Genomic DNA, 22011 nt, shown 5'->3' on the forward strand with positions numbered 1-22011 from the left:
AACTGGACGTAGGGAAAGGGCGTCGGTGACCCTGCCAATCCTACGTAGGGGTAGTGGAGCGAGGTCACGAGAGGTCATACGATTCCGAGCCCTTCGGGCGCCCTGCGGAGGGTGGGGGAGCGGGATGGAAAGAGAGGGGGGGAGGAGATGCGGCGGAACAGGGCAGGGCAGGCAGGTACGAGAGAGCTCGGCGGAGATCAAGGTGCGCGGAGAGAGCGCGGTCGCCCAGGAGAGGAGGACAGGAGCGTCGGGTGCGTGAGACAGGAAGCGCGGGTGTGCGTTGTAGGCGTGCAAGCCGCACGCGTGTCTGCACGCGGCGTGTACGCGACGTCGACGTCGACGTCGACGTCGGCGTCGGCGGCATCGGCGGCCGTGGGGGTCGATCGATGCGGCGAGACGCCGGGCGTCGCACTTTCCGCCGACCACTTCGCTCTCCAACCTACGCCACGCCATCGCCATCCGCGATATCGATACCAGCCCCGCTTCGGTTCCAAAGAGTTTTAGCGACGTGGAGAAAATATTGGGATCGCGCTGAATTAATGCCGCGGCCGGTCGATTAATAAATATTTTCAGAGTAAAATATATCGATAAGATATAATATGGAGTAATCAATATAAAACGAGGAAAAATAAAGTAAGGACGTGCCTTTCCGCAAAGTTCTTCAAGGAAAACTCATCATTGTGCGATTTTATAATTTTTGCAAAATAATTCACATTTTACTACGAAAAAATAAATGTCATTAAATTACATCAACCCGAGCGAGACTTTCGATGACTCGCGTAGGGGCGCGCGAATTCGTATCGCCGGCCTTGTACAGTCGAAATACAGCCGGCGGCGAAGTCGATGGCACCGACACTGGATGCAGAAGGATGGATGGAGCGAGGGAGGGCGGGGGGGGGGGAGGAAGCGTCTCGCTCGCGGAAAAGCCGGCGGGACTGTGAAAGCACCCCCCGGTCGACCGACCGACACACCACGACGGCACAGTACGTCGACCCTCGACCAACCAACCAACCAACCCCCTCGACACACCACCACCACCACCACCACCCCCCCTGTCCGTTTACCCTCCCTCCCCCGTCCTCCCCCTCCTACTACTACCTACGATGTAGTAGCGCCGCGATGCCCGCCCGACGCCGTCGACGCTCGCTCAGCATCAATGAAAATGACGTCACGGCAAAAAGCCCCGCGTTTAATTATCAACGCTACGCTTCGCACCGTGACGAGTGCGCGCGCGCGCGCGCGCATGTGTATGCGTGCGTGTGTATGATGTGTCGAGGACGGGAATTGGCACGAGGGGAGGAAAGAGAGAGAGAGAGAGAGAGAGAGGCGCGATTCCGCTTGCGAGAAAATCGATCGCGATCTCAGACACGCGAGGATGATACGTACGAGTAGTCGGCAGGAATAACGCGAACGCTGAGATATTTGCACGGTAAATTTAGGTACAAGATCGTCGAGATCGCTCGCTCGTCGGTTGGGGCTGAACGTACGGGGCTCTCGCGACGGGTGAGCGAATCCGTTTTTCTCTTTCTCCCCGAACGATCCGGGAGGCTTCGCGTCGCGTTTGGCGTTAACGCCGAAGCGAGGCTTTTTATACGGCCTTCCAGAGCGGTTCAACGGCCAACGACGATCGTATCGTCGGCGGTTGGCCGCAAACGCACGTCGAGACACGAGGCCTTTCCTCCGTCGTCATCGTCGTCTTCGTCACGAAACCGCGAAGGCGGACCCGCTCGAGCTCTCCTACTCCTAATTCGGTTATCCTTTCGGTTTCGACGGGCGGAAGGATGCCGTCATCGCCGTCCTTACTTTGGACCGAGCCAAGGTTAAATGGGAACCGGCAGGAAATGTTGTACACGCGTCATATCGATGTCGTATACTCACTGAAATCGATGAGGAGTCGGCCGTAGCCTTGCCTCTGGTAAGGCGGTAGCGTCAGGATGCAGGACACGTTGTAATTTAAGAAAGAGTTCTTCTCCTGAAATAGAAAGTGGAGTCCGGTTATTACATGTCATCGTCATTCGTAGTGCTTAGTTACAATTATTGGATGTAATATATTGTTAATGGAACTGAATCGCTCTTCCCTTTATCCAAGTATCTCATATCTTGTCGGTTATCCTTACGAGGAACAATTACGAAGTTAAATCGCAAGCCGTGTATGAATTTCGACATTAACGAGATAAGATTGCACATATTCCATTTCACATGCTATGTGCAAGTGAAACTTATATAAATTAAATATGCGATCGATGATATTCCGCTCATCAAGCGCACCAGACGCATTCCGCGAAATTCTGACGTTAATGCAACGATGATATATTTCTGCTTTTATAATGAAGAAGATAAGGGCAGTTAACCATGTTATTATGTAGAATAAATTATATAATATACAGGGTGTTTCTTAATAAGTGCGAAAAATTTTAGATGATTCTTTATCGAAAATTAAGAGGTTTTTCATATAAACATATACTCCTACATCCCTTCCTGTGGAGTTACACTTTTCTAAAAATGGGTGTAAAATTAGGTTTTTATTTTTTTTCTCAAATTTGAAACAAGTTAAAGAAATGAAATTAGATGGATATTTTCTACTAGTAAAAAGGTTATTTATTAATATTTTTTCAGCCTCCCGTATTGTTATTAGGGGATGAAACTAGCAACCTCTATTCAATTTTTTATTAAAACTTTTTAATGGGCCGGAATATGATCATCTAAAAATATGCATTAAAAAGTTTGATTTATTTAGAAACTTTTTTATTTCTTTTATTTTTTTCATAAAATCAGTAGTTTTCAAGAAAAAAAATCAAATACGTTATCGTGCACGATGCTAAATAGCATAGGTTTCGAATTACGAAAAGTTAAATTTTAAAATAAAAGTAAAATTATATAGAGTAAATGTTGGGAAAATTGGAACAAAAACAAAATTATAATAAAAATCTAAAAAATAAAAATCTAATTTTTACCCTCATTTTTGGAGGAGTGCAACTCTACAGGAAGGGATGTAGGAGTATATGTTTATATGAAAAATCTCCCTTAATTTTCGACAAAAAGTCATCTAAAATTTTTCGCACTTATTAAGAAACACTCTATATATGTATGTTGTATATATCTGTGAAATATGTCTTATTGAGTTTTCCGAAAGAGCGATCTTCCCTATCCATCATGTAGCTCGAAAAATTAATCAGAGATCATCTTGAGCCACCTGGAACGTTTCTCCTAAAGACCGTATCAATTTTTCAGCATCATAACTCGGGGAGTTCGCGGAGATTGTCGTGAAAGAATCATGGGGGAGTCGTGAGAGGAGAAAGACCGTCGCAATTCCGAAAGTCACATTCAAAAATAGAGCAAGCCAGGCTCTAATAAGAGACGAGGTTTTCGTATTTTTAACCACGACCGCAGTGGGCGGTGCGTGCTCATCGGGCCGAGCTCGAAGATTAGATAAATCCCTTTCCGGAGATTACGCCGGTATCAACTTTAAGCTAATCGTTTATTATGAAAGCGACAGTAAGTCAAATTTTTTAGGAATCCGTTAAATATATATATATTATATGTCACCTCGCGCTTGAACTCTTCATGTGGGTCTAAAGTCTCGTTTATCATGTTTGCAAAATAAATGTTTATAGGGTGTTATTACTGACTATCTCGGATATACAAGTTTTTTTAACGAAATTAATTATCTTTTAATAATTTTACACAATTATCATTTTTTTTGCTTTTGAGAGAATTAATATCGGTTCTCTGTTCCTGGAAAAAACTTGTGGTATCAAGAGCGAAGAGAAATCGGATAAATAATAAAGATGTTTCATTTGAGCGTTAATTTCAATTAATGGTCGAGAAGAAATATATTACGTTGCGAACACCCAGTATATATATCGTAGACACGAAAAATCAACGTCGGTTAAGCCAATCGGCGCGATGCAGCACCTTTTACGAAGACTCTTTCATAAGAGTCTCGCGTTTGAATTTCGCTGAACATAAACAATTTTTAACGATCAAGGGCAAAAATTACCATGTCCAATGCACAAACGTCGTGACAGCTACCACGATCGTCTAATGGGCTAACCGTTCTATTCAGCGAACAAGAAATCAAGAGAGATTAAAATCTCTTCATCTCTTTTTTTCATCGATGTTCTCCGTAATAAAGGGACTTTAATCACTCGGGAATGACGACTAATGTTCTGGAAACTATCATTTTTCGTTAAGTACCGCACGAATTCAGGGTACGTTTGAGGATATCTCGACGAGCGAAAGAGAAAGAAAAAGAGAGAGAGAGAGAGAGAGAGAGAAAAGAGGGATATTATGGAACCGCAGGTATTTTTCGAAAATAAATTCGCGTTCGAGCGGCGTGTTGAACGTGCGGTCTCTGAAAAATCAAGACTCATCGCGCACCTGGCGCAACCTTGTCTCTCTCTCTCTCTCCCTCCGCGTACGCGGAGATTCGTGCGAAATTGCGAAGGTAACCGTAACGCTCGAGACGAGCGGGAAGGTGAGGTGCACTCGTGAAAAGAGAATTAATAGGCCGGTTATTAAAATTTTTCACGCCTCGCAGGCAACGACGTTCCTCTTCTTCCAGCTCGAATCTCGTATCTCGCTTGAATCAGTAACGCTTCTTCGCAGCGGAATCCCGTCTCGATGATCGTAATATTCGGACACCCGGTATTTCCGGCCGTGTGGCGGCCGTGCTGTTGCTAACTGCCGAGCCAGCAACGGTCCGAAGGACACGAGCCGCGGTCGTTGTGTGCGGGTCGGCCCACGTGTGCGTATCGGCGTGTTAACTTGGCCAAGTGTACAAGACGAAGAAGAGAGGAGAGATAGAAATATATAGGAGATGTAGACGTGGAGAGAGAGAGAAAGGAGAAGACAGGCGTGCAGAGACGACGGGAAAAGAAAGGGGAGGTTTGGGCCCCAAGAGAGCAACCGTCCGAGGAACCCGTCTCCGCCAGAGGGGAGACTAACCGTTAAGAGGACCTAAGGGCGAAGTGCGGACAATTTCTACGCCAGAGTATTCTCTGGACGTTAACGATATTCGCAAAGTATCGATGCTTTAACAACGGGACAACGTCGGGCCAGAGATTTAGTACAAGAGAAGGACCATTTGACGGTCAGTGGAATTAGTGAGACAAATCGTCGGGTATGAAAATGAGTCAGCGTGCTAGGTCTTAAAAGCCGAGGGTCGTCCTCCGATTCCGTTCCTACTCCACTGTCATTCTTACAAAGAGACGTGAAATATACAAGGTGTCCTAAAATTATCGTCCTCGTGGTGAAAAATGTCATGGTCAATAACAAAGTTTCATCGAATATCTTGTCGTTTTCGTTACAATTAAGTGAAATTTTAATTCAGTCAAGTCCATTTACGGGAGGCCAAATAAGAGAGGGAATCACTGGGCTCTATGATTGTGGATAAAAAAATGCCTCGCGAGTCCCGCAGAGTGGAAAGCGTAGAGAGGGAAGGGAAGAGCGAAAAAAGAAGCAACAGAGGGGGAGAGAAGGAGAGAGAAAGAGGGAGAATCTGGGGCCCGCGACGTCCTTGGGCCCGGTAATCTCCACGTTGCTCTCAGGGACGTCTCGTCGTCCCCACTGACACCGCGATAGAGGAGGCCACACTTTTCCTTTCTCTTTCTTTCTTTTTCCCCGTCGCGCGATCTCTCTCCCTCCTTGGTCGCCCCATAACAAAAGGCATAAAGGTGACGAAGCGCCTTGTCAGCTCGACACGAAATCGATCGGGCGAGATTTTGCATTCCTGGGTTCATCTAGGGAGGAATCTCGAGAAATTTGATTTTATTCGCGGACGGGCACTTTCTATTTTGGTCTCGCGACACGCACGCATCAAGGACTCTCCGCACGAAATCCTAACTCGTGCGTCAATAATCACGGCGCGGTCGTGGGTTGTCCTGGCGTAGGAGGAAAGTGCAGTCCTCTCGCCCGAGAAGGCGAGGTACAGCTTCTTTCGCGGATATATAGTTCGCCGGAATCGATACCGACACTTCTCTCTCTCTCTCTCTCTGTCTCTCTTTTCTCTCCATCTTTCGTCCCCCTTCATCTCCGGAGCGCGGCAAGGTGGCGCATAGAGTAACGATCGCGGGCCGCAGCCGCGGCCCACCGCGCTCTACGTGCGAGAGAGGAATAAAACAGATCAATGATCGTAACGATATAGTTGCACATAGTTGTACGTTTCTCGGCGACCGATCCGCACCATCTGCGCCGTTGCTTGGAACGTTACACGTATACGTTCCCCGATTAGCACTTAGCCGACTTAACGAGAGGTTCAAATAGGTCCATCAAAGATGTATGGCGCGCAAACTCGTACGTGATCGCAAATTGTACCGCGTGACAAGCTAATTTCGACGATAAAATAACGAGGATCCGAGTCGAGATCAAGAATGAAAAAGGAAAAGAAGCTAGAATCGCAGGAAATAAAGATGATTAAAAACACCAGGTAAAGACCAGCCGAGATTCGAGGAAGGAGGTTTAAATGGAAGGAGGTAAAAATGCCGACTGAGAAAATAGAAACCTGTATAATAATTTATGCGCTCGTGAAAGCTCCCATTGTTGCTCCAACACGAGCTGTACCTTCGCATTAATCGATTGATTTTGAATAAAAATCGCGGCGAGAGTCCCACGCGCGCACACATTAGCCTTTCCGGCGCAAAATGTCACGGTGAGAACCGTCCTCTCATTATGCGAGAGCGATGGTATTCCGATTCAATTGTGCACCCGTGCACAACTCGTAGCTCCTCGCGAGTGCGATAACGAGTGGGCGTCAAATTTAATAGCGAGTGTCCTTTTTCGATCAATGGTGGCAGACAGTCGGCTCGTTATCACCGTTAAAGGTCTTCATGTAATGACGCAAATTCGCCATTTCTGAATTTCGCAATCTCAGAATGCGAAACCGACAATCATTCTTACACCCTCTATTATCTTTGTTGCAATTTATTTAGTATCATTTTATGTCATACGCTTTTTCAGTGAATAAGTCTGCTAGTCGCTAAAGAAAGAAGGTTGTTTGGATGTTATCCATCAGTTGCCAAGTCGATTTCGCTTAGAATTGCCAACTTTGACGAGTCATTTTTGTTTCTCATCTGCATCATAGACTGTAATTCGCATGAGAGAAGTCGGTTTTTCCAAATGACCGGTGCAGTCTCGAAGTCCGAAGGCGCATGCGAGCGAATCATCTTTCCGGCCGGTGCATCACGTCACCTCGGAATGCAGAAAGGACGTTCGCCATGGCCTGGCGTCGATCGTAAAAGGCTTCCAATCGGTCAGTATCCTTTTCTGCGTGCCATAAAGCGCGCACGCACACATGGTGCAACATGGGGAGAAAAGCGAGAGGAGAGAAGGAGCGAGGGAGAGAGGGAACGAGTGGCGAACCATTGGAACGCGGGTCAGCAGCAGGCCGGCATCCGTCGTACATACGTATATCTCCTTTGTCTCTATCTCTCTTTCTCGTCTCGCTCATAAACACGTCGCGACGATGTTGGTGTGTGTTCGCGTAGGTGAACGAACGTCTGCGAGCGAGAGAGAGAGGGAGAGAGACGGAGGACGTTCGCGGATAAGGCGAATCAAATAATTGTGTCCGACCGCGGGCGAGATTCGCGTCTGGACCGCCTCTATCCTTGTCTCTAACGATCGCTTTACAAGCACCTCTTTGAGAGACGCCCCGATGTCCCTGGACGAGAGGCAATTAATCAGAATTCTAGCCCTGCGCATCTCCAAGTGGAGAAGTAGCACGAGTACTTTGGAGAGTCTGAATCGTAGTCCGGATGAGTGCGTGGTTTCTTCAAGTATTTCAATCGAATACATCATCATTTCAGATACACCCTGTATATCAAATTTTAACCAAACGCGTTAGATTTTATTAGCTATTTTACGAAGCTCAGCGTTAGCAATATTTTTCACGATACTCCTTCCGCTTCCTCTTTGTTTCCCTACTATTTCTGATCCGTGAACTTTCCTCAAAGCACTTATCCCGGAGAGAATATAATAAATAACATCTCCATTTCCTCCCCTACCTTTCCTCCTCTTTCTCGCCTCCTATCTCTTGTAGGCGATGAGGCGCTCTCGTATTGTTGCGGGAGATGTTTGCGGAATGCGTAAGGCGATCTTTGCACGGCGACCTGCAACGATCGGAATTTTCGTAGACGCTTATTTACGGTGGCGCGGAAATGCCGCTCCTGTCATCGGGCTTGTCGAGGACCGGTCGCGGAATCGGCTTAAACGCAGACGACATAAATTTCCGCCTCGATAGTCGGCGGATATTTACGAGGTGGACTCGGTGGGCGTAAATGGAAATTAATTCCCAAAGCATCGGTTCCATTTCTTTTATTTCCTCCGGATAACTTTTTTTCGCACGACTTCTTCGTTTTCCTTTTTTTTCCAAAGACGACAAATGCATTGCAATAGGCGAATCTTGAATACGCATGGCCAGACTCCTCTCTCGGTTTCAGCGGCAGCAACAACCGATCGCCGATGATATTAAACATACTCGGTCGAGCGGAACGGCAGATAAAAAATTCATCGAACACTCTCCTGAACGATCGTAGCCTATCATCGACGTTACCGGATGTTTGCTACGTGCAAAAAAAAATCAGGGATAAATAACAGATTTTTACATAATTTTACAACGTTATCAAGGCACAGTTGAACGGTCCTATTTATAAAAAAAGAATTGCATTTTAAATCAATGAGAGAAATTGTTTCCATTATTTCTTTTCCCCTCACAATTACCTCGTCGTGTTAATATATTTAATAAGGAATTGATAAAAATTCAAGTCTCGTCGCTACTGAAAATGCGGTGAAATGCGTGTGAGCGTGACTTAATGGTCGACTGCAGCTCCTCGCGACAGTCACTTCTATATTTAGATGCACCGAGTTTCCTCCTCCGCTTTCTTTACGCCGAACAAAGCGTTCCTGTTAATGCACGGGGTATACGCAAAGTCTTATCGCGCGTTTTCCCCTTAAATTGCACGTTTACGAGTTATTGCTGCATCGAGGATTTTTCTCTCTCGCGAATCAGCATCTCTTCGCCTCCGAATCAAATCTTTCGTCATCATTTTACATTAGCACATTGCTCCACGCTCGAGCAAGGACACCGTGTAGAATAAATATCTAGCGTTTTTAAATCCATTAGAGTCCAATTAATTTGATGGGAGACTTTGAGGGAAAACATGAATTAATTTTTATCATTTTTAGAGAAACTATAGAGACTAGTTTGCGGCAATAAAGCATAAAGATGAGGGAGAAGGAGGGAAGAAAGGGGAAAATTATTATCTCGCGTATATGTAAAGGATTAACGTGACAAATTCTATTCATCCTCGGAGGGAAATTTTGCGACGAGACCATTCGAAGATACACGAAACCGTTCTGGAATTTTCGTTCCTGGTCTAAGCAGACAATGGGCTCTGTGTCCCACCAGACACACACACACACGCATAAGCGACCCTGCCATAGATATTTCGAAAAAAACGGCGGGTCGACTAAGGCTTCGGCTTATTCGTCGCGCGTTTTCGCCCTTCCGAAGCTGAACAGTTATTACCTGACCGTTCTCTCCTTTGTCCGGTCTGCAGGATCGGAGGGATCTATTAGTTACTGCCGTTTCGTTTCTCTCCTTTTTTTCATGCTGTGCTGAAGGAGACTGCGGTCCGTTTTTTCCTCGTATCGTAAGCTATGCGAATGGAAAAAAGCACAAAGAGCGGGATGCTGATTTGCGATTAGCGACTGGAACAAGTGTGACGTGATCTTGGAAACTATGCAGTTTCTTCTCTTTTGCCTTTTTTTTTCTTTCAAGACATTTTGTAAACGGCGGCCATCGAACCACAGGCGCTGTCCATTCATAAAAAGAATAGAAAAAAAAAACCAACAAAATTCGTCCGGTTCACCATAATATTTTAAATTGCCTTTGGAATTTTCGCAGTTTTACAGTAATATGCGTCTGATATTCAAAAATCAAGTGATCAAAAATAGACTTCCAAATTATCGCCTTGGTCAAATAAATTGCTCTGCAAAGAAAAGAAGAGAGCAAAAAATAAGTGATATCATTTTATACGACAAATATTAAAAAAAAATATGAGTGTTACATGTTGATGCAATTTTATTCATCATTTTGATTGACATAAATTTTATCGATGAACCTCCTTTAAGATTATCTCGCAAGTTTCTTAAATTTTGCTTCTTCATTTTATAACGTTTGGAAAATGTATGAAATCATTCTAAATACGAATCATTCGTAGGAATTTGCAATTTATATTACCTGGAAACTTATGTTAGAGCTTGATAAAATTTATTTAATCGATAAATAATGAATCATTGACGTAGTTTGGAATCAATTAATTCTGCAGATGAATCACTTGCACCACTCGAGATGTAGGCGCTCAGTTCACGAAGGATTACATATCACACGTACGCAATAAGAAGCAAAAAACCACCGCAGAATTTTCGTATTGTTATCGTAATCGATCAACACATCATCGAGCTAAAAAACGATTCTTATCAATAAGAGAAGTATAAGTTTCCCGTGCAAGTATGCTACCAAAGACTATCAGATTTTTTCATGGAAACCGAAAAAGTATTCGAAAAACATCGCCACAGATAGCAAAGACAGAGGAGGGGCAGAGATCACGGAAGCCCTCAGACCTTGTGGATGTGCATTCGGCGGGATATGGTCGCGCGAACAGCAGTACTGTCTGGCATCGATCGACCCCAGTCGGGGCGAGGTTTTGCTGGTTAAGGGAGAGAATAAACGAGAGGGAGAAAGAGCGAGAGAGAGAGAAGACGGAAGGGCGAACAGTGGGGGTGAAGAGCGGGGGTAGGGGGCACCCGGAGAGTTGAACGTAGGGCAGGATGGCGGCGGAGGGCGAGCCTACCCCAACCTCTTCTCGACGAAGCGAGGCGCGTATAGTATCGACGATCTCTACTACTACCACGCGTACTACTCTCTGACGGTACTACCCTACGTCATCCCTCCCCCGTATCCTCTTATCCCGCCTGTCTGCCTGCCTGCAATTCCCAGCAGCCGCCCTTAACGTCGCGTCTCCTCGCCCTCTTGGGCCACTGTCTGCGGGATATTTTTAAGGAAAATTGCCCGACCCTTCTCCATTCCTCCCGTGTCCTTCGTCCCCGCCAGCCTGTCTGCTCGCCTCGTCTACCGCCGCACTGTCGACCTTCTCTCTCTTTCACCCTTTTCGTCTCCTTCCTTTTGCGGCGGGTTCTTGCGCGCGACCCTTCCCTCGCTGATCCTTTTCTCCGTCCATCCGAGAATGTCTGTTCTTCCTTCGCCTCGGGAGCTCTCATCTCCTGGAAAATCCTTCTCTTCGCTTTTCCTCCCTTCCCGTCTACTGCGCCATGCCGTTTCACCAAGGACCAGGGTAGCTGCTCGAAGAATTCCCGACATTCTGCCCTTCCGTGATTCCGTCTGTCGGATTATGAAATTGCGAGAGAGATACTTCCGATCTTGGCGATCGATCTTGCTGTCTTGTCGGGCTGCAATTGTCCGTTTATTCCGAAACAGGTGAGTTTTATTACGGACCGAAACGAAGTTAAAGAAAGGGGTAACAGACGGTAAAGAAGGTTTAGTTGTTTCAGACATATTATCCCGATGAATAATACGATTCGAATGTTTGTAACGCTTCGCAGGTTGCCTTCACCCAAACAGAGAGAAAGGATTCAGCGAAAGGATCAGACGCAGTCCAAGGACCTCCGTTTACCGTCGTTCTGCCTTGCCTTTTTCCCAGTCTGCTTCTATCCTCTTCACATAAAGCGACATAAAGCGCGGGTATAAATGCCCGACTGAGAGAGGGACCCGTCTGTCTACTTATTATATTATATACGCTGGACGGTTCTTTTTCTCCCCCCTCCCTCCCTCTCTCTCTCTCATCAGATTCTTCATGGGTCCAGACCGCTGCTCTCATGAAGGGCGCAGGTACGTCGGTCCGATTCTTTCTCTCTCTCTCTCTCTCTCTCTCTTTTTCCTCTTAATCTTCTTTCCTCAGGTTCTTCGTCGTCCACTGATCTTGTTTCTCCTTCGCAGCCCTCCTTCTCGCTCCATCGCTCTCTATGCATTATTCAGGATATATAACGCGCGGAACCGTCCGTGACGGACTAACTGGCGCACCGCCGGAAGTTAGGCAAATGAGCCCTGAGCGACCGCGGATCGTCGCGTTTCCACGGAAACCACGTCCGCCGATTTTTCACGCCCTTTCTCACCCGAAGTGGAAACATCCTGTCGACGTTTTATCTCGCAACTTCCCCGTCGTTTGCTCGGGGATCAGGTAGTCTTCCCAACTATTTTAGAATCTTGATTAACTGGAAGGTACAACTGATACAATTCTTTCGCGAAAATTTCTCGCCAAATATTTTTGCACTTTGATGGTAGTAATTTAATCGTCATGGAGAATAACGTAATCTTACAAAACTCCTTTTTAATTCTTTTTAAGATTCAACTCAAGAAGAGACGGCCAAGATGTTGCAGCAAAAGCAGATAAATTTCTTAATGATCAATAAAGAGTTCTAATTAATTCCCTCTCGTTTAACGTTACGCGATAACCGCATTGGAGTAAACAAACATCGAACATAATTAATTTATCGCTGTAACTTGTAATCGAGTGGTGTCGGCTGCACACGATTCGTGATCGACGATGTTTTTGTCCGACGTTTATTTCCCTTCGTCGTTATCTCTGACGAGGAATTGAATTTCAACGAACTCCCATGTCGAAAAGATATCCTGTCCTTTTCCTTCTCTCTCTTCGGGACAGGTATCTCGGTTGCACCGAGGAAAATAATATCGCGTTGTACTTGCGTTTCGAATGCGATTCGCAAATATTGCTTCGGCTCAAATTTACTCAGATAACATGCAAGCTACGGTGTCGAAGGCAAACGCGTCAGTCGAGCGGATTAAAATTCATGCACGTCGAAGAAAGTCGCCATCTTCTTTTTAAAAAAATTCTTGAAAAAGCCTGCCCTTATAAGTAATCTGAAAGAAATATAAAGGGGATGATCTTTCCTATTTTTATACATATGAATTTTTTATAATAATTTTTTCTCGAATTATATGAAAATTATATATTTTTTATTTCTTCACGATTTTTGATGGTCTCCCTGCGGCTCTCTCGTGGTCTTTCGTGTCGAACTTTCAGCACTTTCACAGGACCCACCCGATTTCTCCTCGCTTCTGTAGCCACGGATCATAAAGTTTCAACAACGTACGGCGCGTTGCCATCGATGTTCGACATGCATGTCAGTCATCGTTCTCTTATTTTTCCCCCTTTCTCTTGCACCGTTTATGCCGCCTAGAATACCTGCGTAAGAGGATATGCCACCGTCTCGTTTACTCGAGACTCTTGTACGTTGCTGTGCTCTCTTCCTAGTCGTGTCGAATGCCCGGGCTACTGTGGAACCTAAGCCACGACTCGTTAGTCCTTTCCGGTTAAACATCGCAAAATTTCCCGGTATGTGAAACAAATTGTAAAGAAAAATTTATGAAAATTTGTATCTCATATGTGAATGTATGTGCATTAATTTATTTAGAAAGTATATTCCTACAAATCCTTATTATTTTTCAAAACTTTTGTAAAAAATTTATCATTTTTTTGATAGAATGCAAATATTTTTCGTTAAATCGTTTTCATTATAAACAAAATATATGTAATCAATTTCAATATTAATTGCATGCTAAAGGATATAATCTCTCATCGATTTTCGAATATGGAAAGTGAGAACCATGTCAACAAGAATTTGACAGAAAAGTCCGGCAATGTTAGAAGGAAAGAGAGAACCTCTCGATTCGATTCGATACTTGTCAATGATACAGAAATCGAAGGAGCAGATTGCCGAAAATTTCGTTCTACATTCGTCCTCGGTCAACGCGAGACGACGCAAGGATCAGAAAACGGACCCCGCACCATCTGGGGATCTACCGGTCCCCAGAACCGGTTTCATGCGTGACACGCGTTTCTCCTTTTCGGGATACTCGAAGGACCATGGTTTTTAAATATAGTCTGCATCTTATTAAAAGCCATAGTTGTTGTTGTTGACTTTTGGGAAAAGCAATCGCCTCTCAAGCGATGATATTATTAGAATCCAATAGTTCGCAATCTGCAGAAAAAATTAAATTTTAAATAAACAATCGATTGAAAACCTTCGCTGTTAATTCTTCTCGCATTCTTATTTTATATTGATTGATATAAAAATAATAAAGTCGACATATGACAATGCATTTGTATTCTTTTTGTCAGTAATTTTATAAAATGCTCTTTGTATCCACCTTAATAAATAATTTTTTACTTGCATTATTTAATAATATCCTATCTATCGGTGATTTTTAAATTATTCTTAATATGTATTGACTATCCCTACTTGGCAATCGCGAAAAAGCACATCACTTAATGCTGAGGACTGCAAGACGCAGTCAAAGAGTCTGTTTGTTCTCGAGAGCCTTTGAATGGCATAAGAATAGCTCGTCTTCCTGTCTCAATAAACACGGCGGAAGCTGCAAGCGTTCACGCCTCAATCCGACCCTCTTAATTTCTGCTCGGCTGCCTTGGAATTGATGAAAATTCCGTTTCACGCGCGAGGATAACGAGCGAGATGTGGGCGACGCGAAGGTGTTGGTGGCGCGAAAGGCGATAAAAATCGCGACCGCTCCTCTCATCTCCCGCGAGTCGATAATCCAACGGATTCACGCCGTCGTCCAAGGTGAAGAGCGCGATTTATTCAAGTTCAACGCCGGGGAATCTCCCGCCCCGGGGTCGACGACCGCGACGCTCGAGGTCAACGACCAAGTTAGCCGGGAGGGAAGGGGTCAACGACCGCGTCGTTCAAGGCCAATGTCCGAATCATCGGAGGTCAAGCTGCGGGAGGAAACTTTTACGACAGGGATATCGAAGCTTACGATCAACGATTCCGAGCTACTTTGAGAGATTCCTAGTCGTAGTTTCCACAAAAAGTGGCTCCGTAAAAGCTGCCGCGAATAGGAAAAGACGAAAATCGCTTGAAAATTCGCCCGGAAGCATGGTATCTTTCGTCAATCGGACTCGATCGCGGGTATTATGGATAATCAGCTTATGCATAATCATTACGTAACTATTCTGTGTGATTGCCATTTGTACTTTAATCTTACGTAATCTTGATAGATGACTATTTACTCGGGAAGTATCATCACTCGCTCGTTGGACGAAAAATAATTAAAAAATAATATATAAATTGTACAAAAATAATTAAAAAATATATAAATTGTACAAAAATAATTAAAAAATAATATATAAATTGTACAAAAATAATTAAAAAATAATACATAAATTGTACAAAAATAATTAAAAAATAATATATAAATTGTACAAAAATAATTAAAAAATAATATATAAATTGTACAAAAATAATTAAAAAATAATATATAAATTGTACAAAAATAATTAAAAAATAATATATAAATTGTACAAAATAATTAAAGAATCTCTAGATTGTGCAGAGGAAAAAATGTAAGCCGTCTCGATGGAAACGGTTGAAACTGAAATTTCCTCTTTATTTTACACGGACAGCTGTATAAACATTATCCCCCGTTAGTCCGTAAGAATCGGAAGGAAGACGAATAGCTTACGGTAATTCACAAACGTCGCGACGATGACGAATACCATCCCGGTTAATCCACATGTATGACGCTCGTGCGGTCGCGCGTAAATCCACTTCCGGTGTTGGAGCGCGGGCTGACTTGCGATATCCGGCCGTGGATTTCTGCTTCTCGAGAAGGAGAATCGGTGGACGGGAAGGGCAAGGGGAAAGGGACAGGAAAGAAGCAAAAACTGAGCGCGAACGCCAGCGTTATCCTGGAGGATCCCGGGAGATCCCGGGCTTCAGGGTGGTGGCCGCTTCGCAGCCACGTCAGGGTGAGGCGCCAACATTGCGGTTTAATGCGGCAACGACGAAGGCGACGGCGACGGCGACGAGAAGGACGGAAGAGCGAGGGGAGAGCAGAGGGATGAAATTCGACGCGGGGAAACGCGAGTAGGGAATGAGGTTGAAGCCGACGAGCCGATGGAACCGATCGGGGGAACGTTAGTCATGGAACGTTCAAAGACAAGCGAGCACTTGGAAATTCAATATCGACGCAATATTCATCGCGATCGGCGCGGATGTCGTATTAGGGAGTAAGATCGTTGATCCTTGAGACAGAAGACGGTGTGATCGTCGAATGGAGTCATACGAGAAATTACGAACTTGGATGTGCATCGATTGATTGATTGATTGATCTTTATTAGCTTTCTCAGCTATTTATGGTATACAATTTTAGATTACATTAAATAAAATATATTCCTTTAACATTCGCCTAAACGTTGATGATGGATATCTCGTTCGACAGACCGGCTCAAAAAATCGCGTTGACGTGTCACAGCTGATTCCTTGCACAATATTGTCGATATTCCGAAGCGGTATGATGAATAAACGAGCGAAACAATCGTCGAAAATGATGCATACGCGGTGAGAAAAATTGCGGAAAGGACGAAAAGGAGCGTAAGGAGACAAATGGAAACGCGAGGATAAAAGACACTGCGCTTACCCCTATCTAGGGGGAAAAAGAAAATGAGAGAGCGAACGTACATGCGTGAGCGATCGCGTCGAAGGAGAGATCGTGTCCTCGGAAATCGTGCGAATGCATACGAAGGATACGAAGATGGATCGAGGGAAGGGGAAGTAGTAGCGTGCTAAGATGAGGAAGCGTGTTAAGACGAGCCGAAGGACGGAATACGAGGGGGAGAGAAGAGGAACGACACTTGCAAGAGGAATCGGAAGGACGAGAAAGGAGCGACGGAGACGGTTGGATCGGTGCAAAGACATGCCGGAAAGTAAATGAGAAGGAGAAGGAGAAGAGGAGGAAAAGGAGGAGGAGGAGGGGGAGGAAATAATAACGACCCTGACGACGACGTCGCAGTGCCGCAGAAAGGTTGACGACCCGATGCGGCAGGCGACGCCCTCCTTCCCCTCCTGCGCCGACAACCCCCTTCTGCAGCAGCTACTACCACCTCCATCGCAACCACCGCCATCGGCCAACCGCCTAAACCACCCGACTATCCTCCCCCTGCGCTCCCCCTCCTCCCCCTGGTGTGCTGAAGCATAGCGCATGCATAGCGTACGCCAGCAGCAGGGCCACCCTTGTTCTCCCTCCCTCCCCCGCTTCTCTCTCTCTCTCTCTCTCGTACCTTTCATCCCTCGTATCCCGGCCGTCGCCGCCACCACCACCGCCGGCGTTACCCTGCGACCGTCTGGCCAGGGTCGGGGTCATTGAACGTCTATAAAGATTTTGACTTCGCGCCGCCGCCGCCGCTGCGGATGCAGGAAGCGAGTTACGCCCTTTTATACAGAGTGTAACATAATTTGCCGGCCGTTCGAACCCGACAGAAAAGATGCGTCGGGAGAGATCGGTGTACCCCGATATTAATACCCCGGAACGAAAGCCAATGTCAATCTATTTTCGCAGATAAAAGGATCCGTCTCCGCGTATGTGTAACGCGCATTCATGGATTCACATCGCTGCTCGTCCTGGAGCCCAGATATTAATGCGATAGGGATTTTCAGGGTTCCTAATTAGGTTTCGTTATCGATCCAGGTGATGTGCGATTCGATTAGATCAAAAATAGGAGGGATGAGTACCTTTGAACTGTTTTTATCTTGGATTATTTCTATTTTTATATAGATATCGACTCTATATTTATTCACATCTCCGTATCTGCTTTAAAATTAACGGCATTTTAAAAAGCCAAGACACTATTTTAGGTTGCCTACGAAGCAAGTGGCTCATACGTGGGATTTATGCAGATTAATTTCGAGCGAAGGAATTACTTTGGGAATTTATATAACTGAATATTTCGGGACGAGACACGCCCTCTTTTACACAAGACATCAACTCAATTTGACACCCTCAACAGTAAAGACTAGCTGTTTCATATCATTTGTGCTCTCAAAATAATGCAACCTAAATCTTTGATCGACTATACATATTGAAAAACAAAAAAAAAAAATAAATGCATGCAATAATTTGCATGATGAAGTATATGATTTAAGGCACCTTGATCGTAATGGATATAATTAATTGTCACTAAGATCATTTTATCGCTCCTAATTAAATTGCGTAACCGATAAAAATTTTTTTAGAAAGTAAAAATTCTCTCTGCTCTTAAATTTGTCGGAAAAAAATTTCATCAGAAACGATAATTGGAAAAATAAACAATCAGTAAAATTTTTAATTATATTGTATAAATAAATTATATTGTATAAATTTTTAATTATATTGTATTTTAACGATACTTTTTAATCAATTTGAAATTGGCTAATTATTGCAAGAGTGTTTGCGTTGATTTTTATAAAAAACAATCATCTTCATTCATCGGCGATGAATGAAATAAAACGGTAAAATCGATTGAAGGAGAAGCACTAAAAATTTAACAAAGCGATCCACTTGTCAAGACACTGATGTAACAATTTGCAGAGAGGATAATCCCCTTTCTCGCTTTGCATTCTCTTGGATGGGGGCTTTTTACAGATAGGGAAGAAAAAGAGAAAACAACAGGTGAAGTAAAAGGATTTCCCAGACGGAGACGAGTTGGCCCCGATGAAAGGGTTGAAAAGACAAAGGAATTAAGGAGCACGAGAAGGTTTAAGTTGAATCTAGAGAAAATTTTCGTCACGTCTCCGAGAGAGGATTTTAGACGGGGATGGTTAAGAGCCTGGGACGTGTTTTGCCAACGCCAGGGTCAGAGGTCGTTGAACGTCGGTAAAGATTTCGACTCCCGCCGATGCTGCGTTTTGTGGTAAATAGGCGCGTGCGATCCCACCCTTGCTCGAGGCGACGCGTGTGTGCGTGCAACGCTTGGTCTGGCGGATTGATGGAGAAACGTCGGAGATACCAGACACCCTACCGAGGCGCACCCTTGTCGCGTAATCCGTGCACGTTACGTGGATGCCATTACGAAAGCCGGCTAAACCGCGAAAGGAATCGCGAAGAAGACGGAAGAACAGTAGAGCTTGTCGACTGTGTCGAATTTCAAGGACTTCAGGATTTCGTATGAATAGTTTTTCTGAAAGATGACATTTTTTCCAATTGCAATTTCAGCACCGAATAATAATAAAATAATTATAATTTGTTAATTATTGTTATAATAACAAAATAATTATTATTATAACAAATAATTATTATTTGTTTATTATTTTATTATTATAACGAAATTTTAAATATTTCTTTTTATCCTATTTTATTTTTATTCACAATCAGTCACGAATAAAAAAAATTAATGACAATCTAGATCGATATTATCGTAGATCAGATTGTGTTGTGAAATTTGAGAATAAATATGATACGAGAATTTTTCATAATACTAAAATAATAACTAGCGAAGAAATATCACATTGGCAAAAAAAAAAAAAAAAAAAATTTCGCATGATATGATAATTTAAAAGATATTACGATATTACACGTAAATTTAAAAAATGTCGCAATCATACACATTTCGTTCAGATCTAGATTTAAATTTGTTAGAGTGCTAATGTTAAAGAATGCGATACACATGCGATCACGTTACCTCGAAATTATCCTCATTTTAATCAATCGATAAATTCTTTCGAGTAATATATGATGCGCGTATCGTAGTTTTATTTCTCAATAGATATTCTTTTATGTTGTCCTGCGTGAAGCAACAGGATGCAGAGTTCGAATTCATGCATGAGTACTTTAGGGGTGAATATAGATGGGCGCATAATTGGTAGTAATAAGAAATATGGTACTCACTTTACTGAAGTAACCGACGGTATGGCAGCCTTCGGAATCGCCGATTGTCATGACGTAAAAGAGGAACGGCTCGACGTCGTAGTACAACGTTTTATGATCCAGGAAGAATTTGGCCAGCAAACAGAGATTCTGACAATACTGCTTATACCGCTTACCGTCCACTTCCCACACGCCTATCTTGTCCTTTCTGTAAGAAAGACAAGCATGCATGTGTTAATTTTAATTGTCAATGTACATCATTCAAGTTATGATAAGATACATACACATTATATAATCCTCTTCTTTATTTAAATTATATTTTAACAATATTTTATTAATATATTTTATTCATCTCTTGTTTATTTTTATAAATAAGAACTTCTCATAATAAAGAAGCAAAATATTGAGTGAAATGTACACTTACCTATATACTTCGTGTCCCGGTGGATGCCTCCACAAACATTTCTCTCTGTGCCTTCTCAGTACTTGACGACTCTTCGCGTATCTCAAGCAATATTCACAAAGGTAAAGTTTCGGAGCGCGACTATATTCCTCGGGATACGGGCTTTGATACCAAACTTCCATTTCCCATTTCCCCATTTCGACGACTCGCGTGCCACCGCCGTTTCTACCTTCGCCATCATAGTCCAATTCCTTTAATTCCTTCTCCTTAAATATTAAAAAAAATACACGTATATAGAGTGCTTATACAATAACTACTATTGTATTTGAAAAAATGCTAATCAAATTATGATGCTAAATATTATTGTGTAATCAACTGAGAAAAATGAGACTGAATATTTACGATTTTCTCGCTAGCTATTGCCTGAGCTTCCATAAATAGTTTCAAGTCATAATCGGGTGTGAGATTGTTCAGTCGAGGTTGCTTGTCCTTCTCGTTTCCCTGTAGTTCACCGCCGCTATCGCTTTCGTTACCATCACCGGTATTACCCTTCCATTTGTTCCTCATCTCTCGTACTTTAAGTTGATAATTGCGCTGCTCAGTAGTTTGATGAACACCCTTGGGTTTCTTGGCCAGATTCGTTATAGCCTTCTTGCGCTCGTCTTCCCGCTTTTTTCTCTCCTTATAAAATTCTCTGAAAAAATTAACATCGATCCTCTTTATCATGTGTGATAAATATTAAATATTAACGTATCCTTGATTATTAATATGATTAATTCAATTTTTGAAATGCAACTCACATGCAAGCTTGCGGCGTGGTATTGTGATATAGCGGACATGCTTCTAGGGTGAAGTGCGAGTCGAGCTTTCCAGAGAGATGACCTCGCGAATCACAGGACGCAGCCAATGGACATTCACGCTCCTTCGCAGTGCGTGCTCGATTGTAAGGAGTTTGATTTGTTCTGTTACCAGTAGTATTAGAAGCGATGCTGCTATTCTGCGTTGATCTGCCGGCTCCAGAGGTGGTTTGTCTGGCGGCAGCGGATGGTCCGGCACGTTTAACGGGCGATTTGCTCGTACTCCTCTTGCTCTCGGCTACTCTTGACAGATCACACCGAGTTAGCGCAATCTGTAGGATACGCTTACACGCTACCGTTTCCATACCTGAGAACCATACTGCCACCATAAGCAAAAAAGAAACCGTATCTGCACTTTAGAATAATTTTGCTTTCATTTTTATTTACGAAATGTTTTTGTATCATCGAACCATTGAAGTATAGAATGGTTTAGAATGCATACACATTTACACATACATTTTTCAATCCAAAAGCGCAAATACTGCTTTTTTGTGTTAAGGAGACAGCACAGACTTCCATTGCTCAAAGTAAATCTACTTATCTCGATTTGAATGCTCGAGAAAGAAATATTTATTTTATAATTATCCATTAGCACATGAGCAATGATGACTCGAACTAAACAAACGTAATTCGAGTTCACCTAAATATATAGAACTAGCAGCAAATGAAAAAGTTAAGATCATAGCATAAAGATATTACTAAACAGGAGAGATATAAACTAAATAGAATAATAAAGAAACTGAATTAGTCAAGTGCAAATTAATTATTGCTTTTTGCATACCTGTGTCAGATTCGGAATCGCTAACCGCCTTCGTTTGTAGTTGAAGCAATTTACTTCCTTTGCGCGTTTGCAACTTTCGTTTACCTTTCGCTACTGTTTTCGCAACCGATGTACCTTCGTCTTCTTTTTCACTCGCAGATGCATCTCCGTCATCATCGCTTTTTATAGCTCCTATTTATACACATTCTTTTTTTCTTTATCAATGTTATATGACGATACACGTTGATAAGAAATT

General features: G+C 43.4%; 1 protein-coding gene and 1 long non-coding RNA gene across 5 annotated transcripts in view; one reads left to right on the forward strand and one right to left on the reverse strand.

The window, feature by feature from the left end:
- The window catches only part of Chm (lysine acetyltransferase chameau), a 36202-nt gene that overhangs the window by 12429 nt on the left and 1762 nt on the right, over nt 1–22011 (reverse strand). For 2 of the 4 annotated variants that reach the window (XM_083086986.1, XM_083086988.1), the window contains exons 5-10: nt 21777–21947; nt 20939–21302; nt 20541–20832; nt 20160–20404; nt 19757–19943; nt 1879–1972 (exon numbers count right to left, since the gene is read on the reverse strand). In XM_083086986.1, coding sequence (XP_082943112.1) covers nt 1879–1972; nt 19757–19943; nt 20160–20404; nt 20541–20832; nt 20939–21302; nt 21777–21947 — 1353 coding nt within the window. Of the gene's footprint in view, nt 1–1878; nt 1973–13686; nt 14077–19756; nt 19944–20159; nt 20405–20540; nt 20833–20938; nt 21303–21776; nt 21948–22011 lie in introns of those variants that run through there. The other 2 variants (XM_083086987.1, XM_083086989.1) reach the window with 2 other exon arrangements.
- LOC145964347 (uncharacterized) lies at nt 10792–12050 on the forward strand. Its single transcript, XR_014436431.1, has 3 exons — nt 10792–11494; nt 11620–11905; nt 12014–12050. It is a non-coding gene; the product is annotated as an uncharacterized LOC145964347 (long non-coding RNA).

This window comes from Camponotus vicinus, unplaced genomic scaffold, assembly GCF_025532165.1.
Source record: "Camponotus vicinus isolate PSW18456_S1 unplaced genomic scaffold, iyCamVici1.0 SCAF_13, whole genome shotgun sequence".
Taxonomy (NCBI): domain Eukaryota; kingdom Metazoa; phylum Arthropoda; class Insecta; order Hymenoptera; family Formicidae; genus Camponotus; species Camponotus vicinus.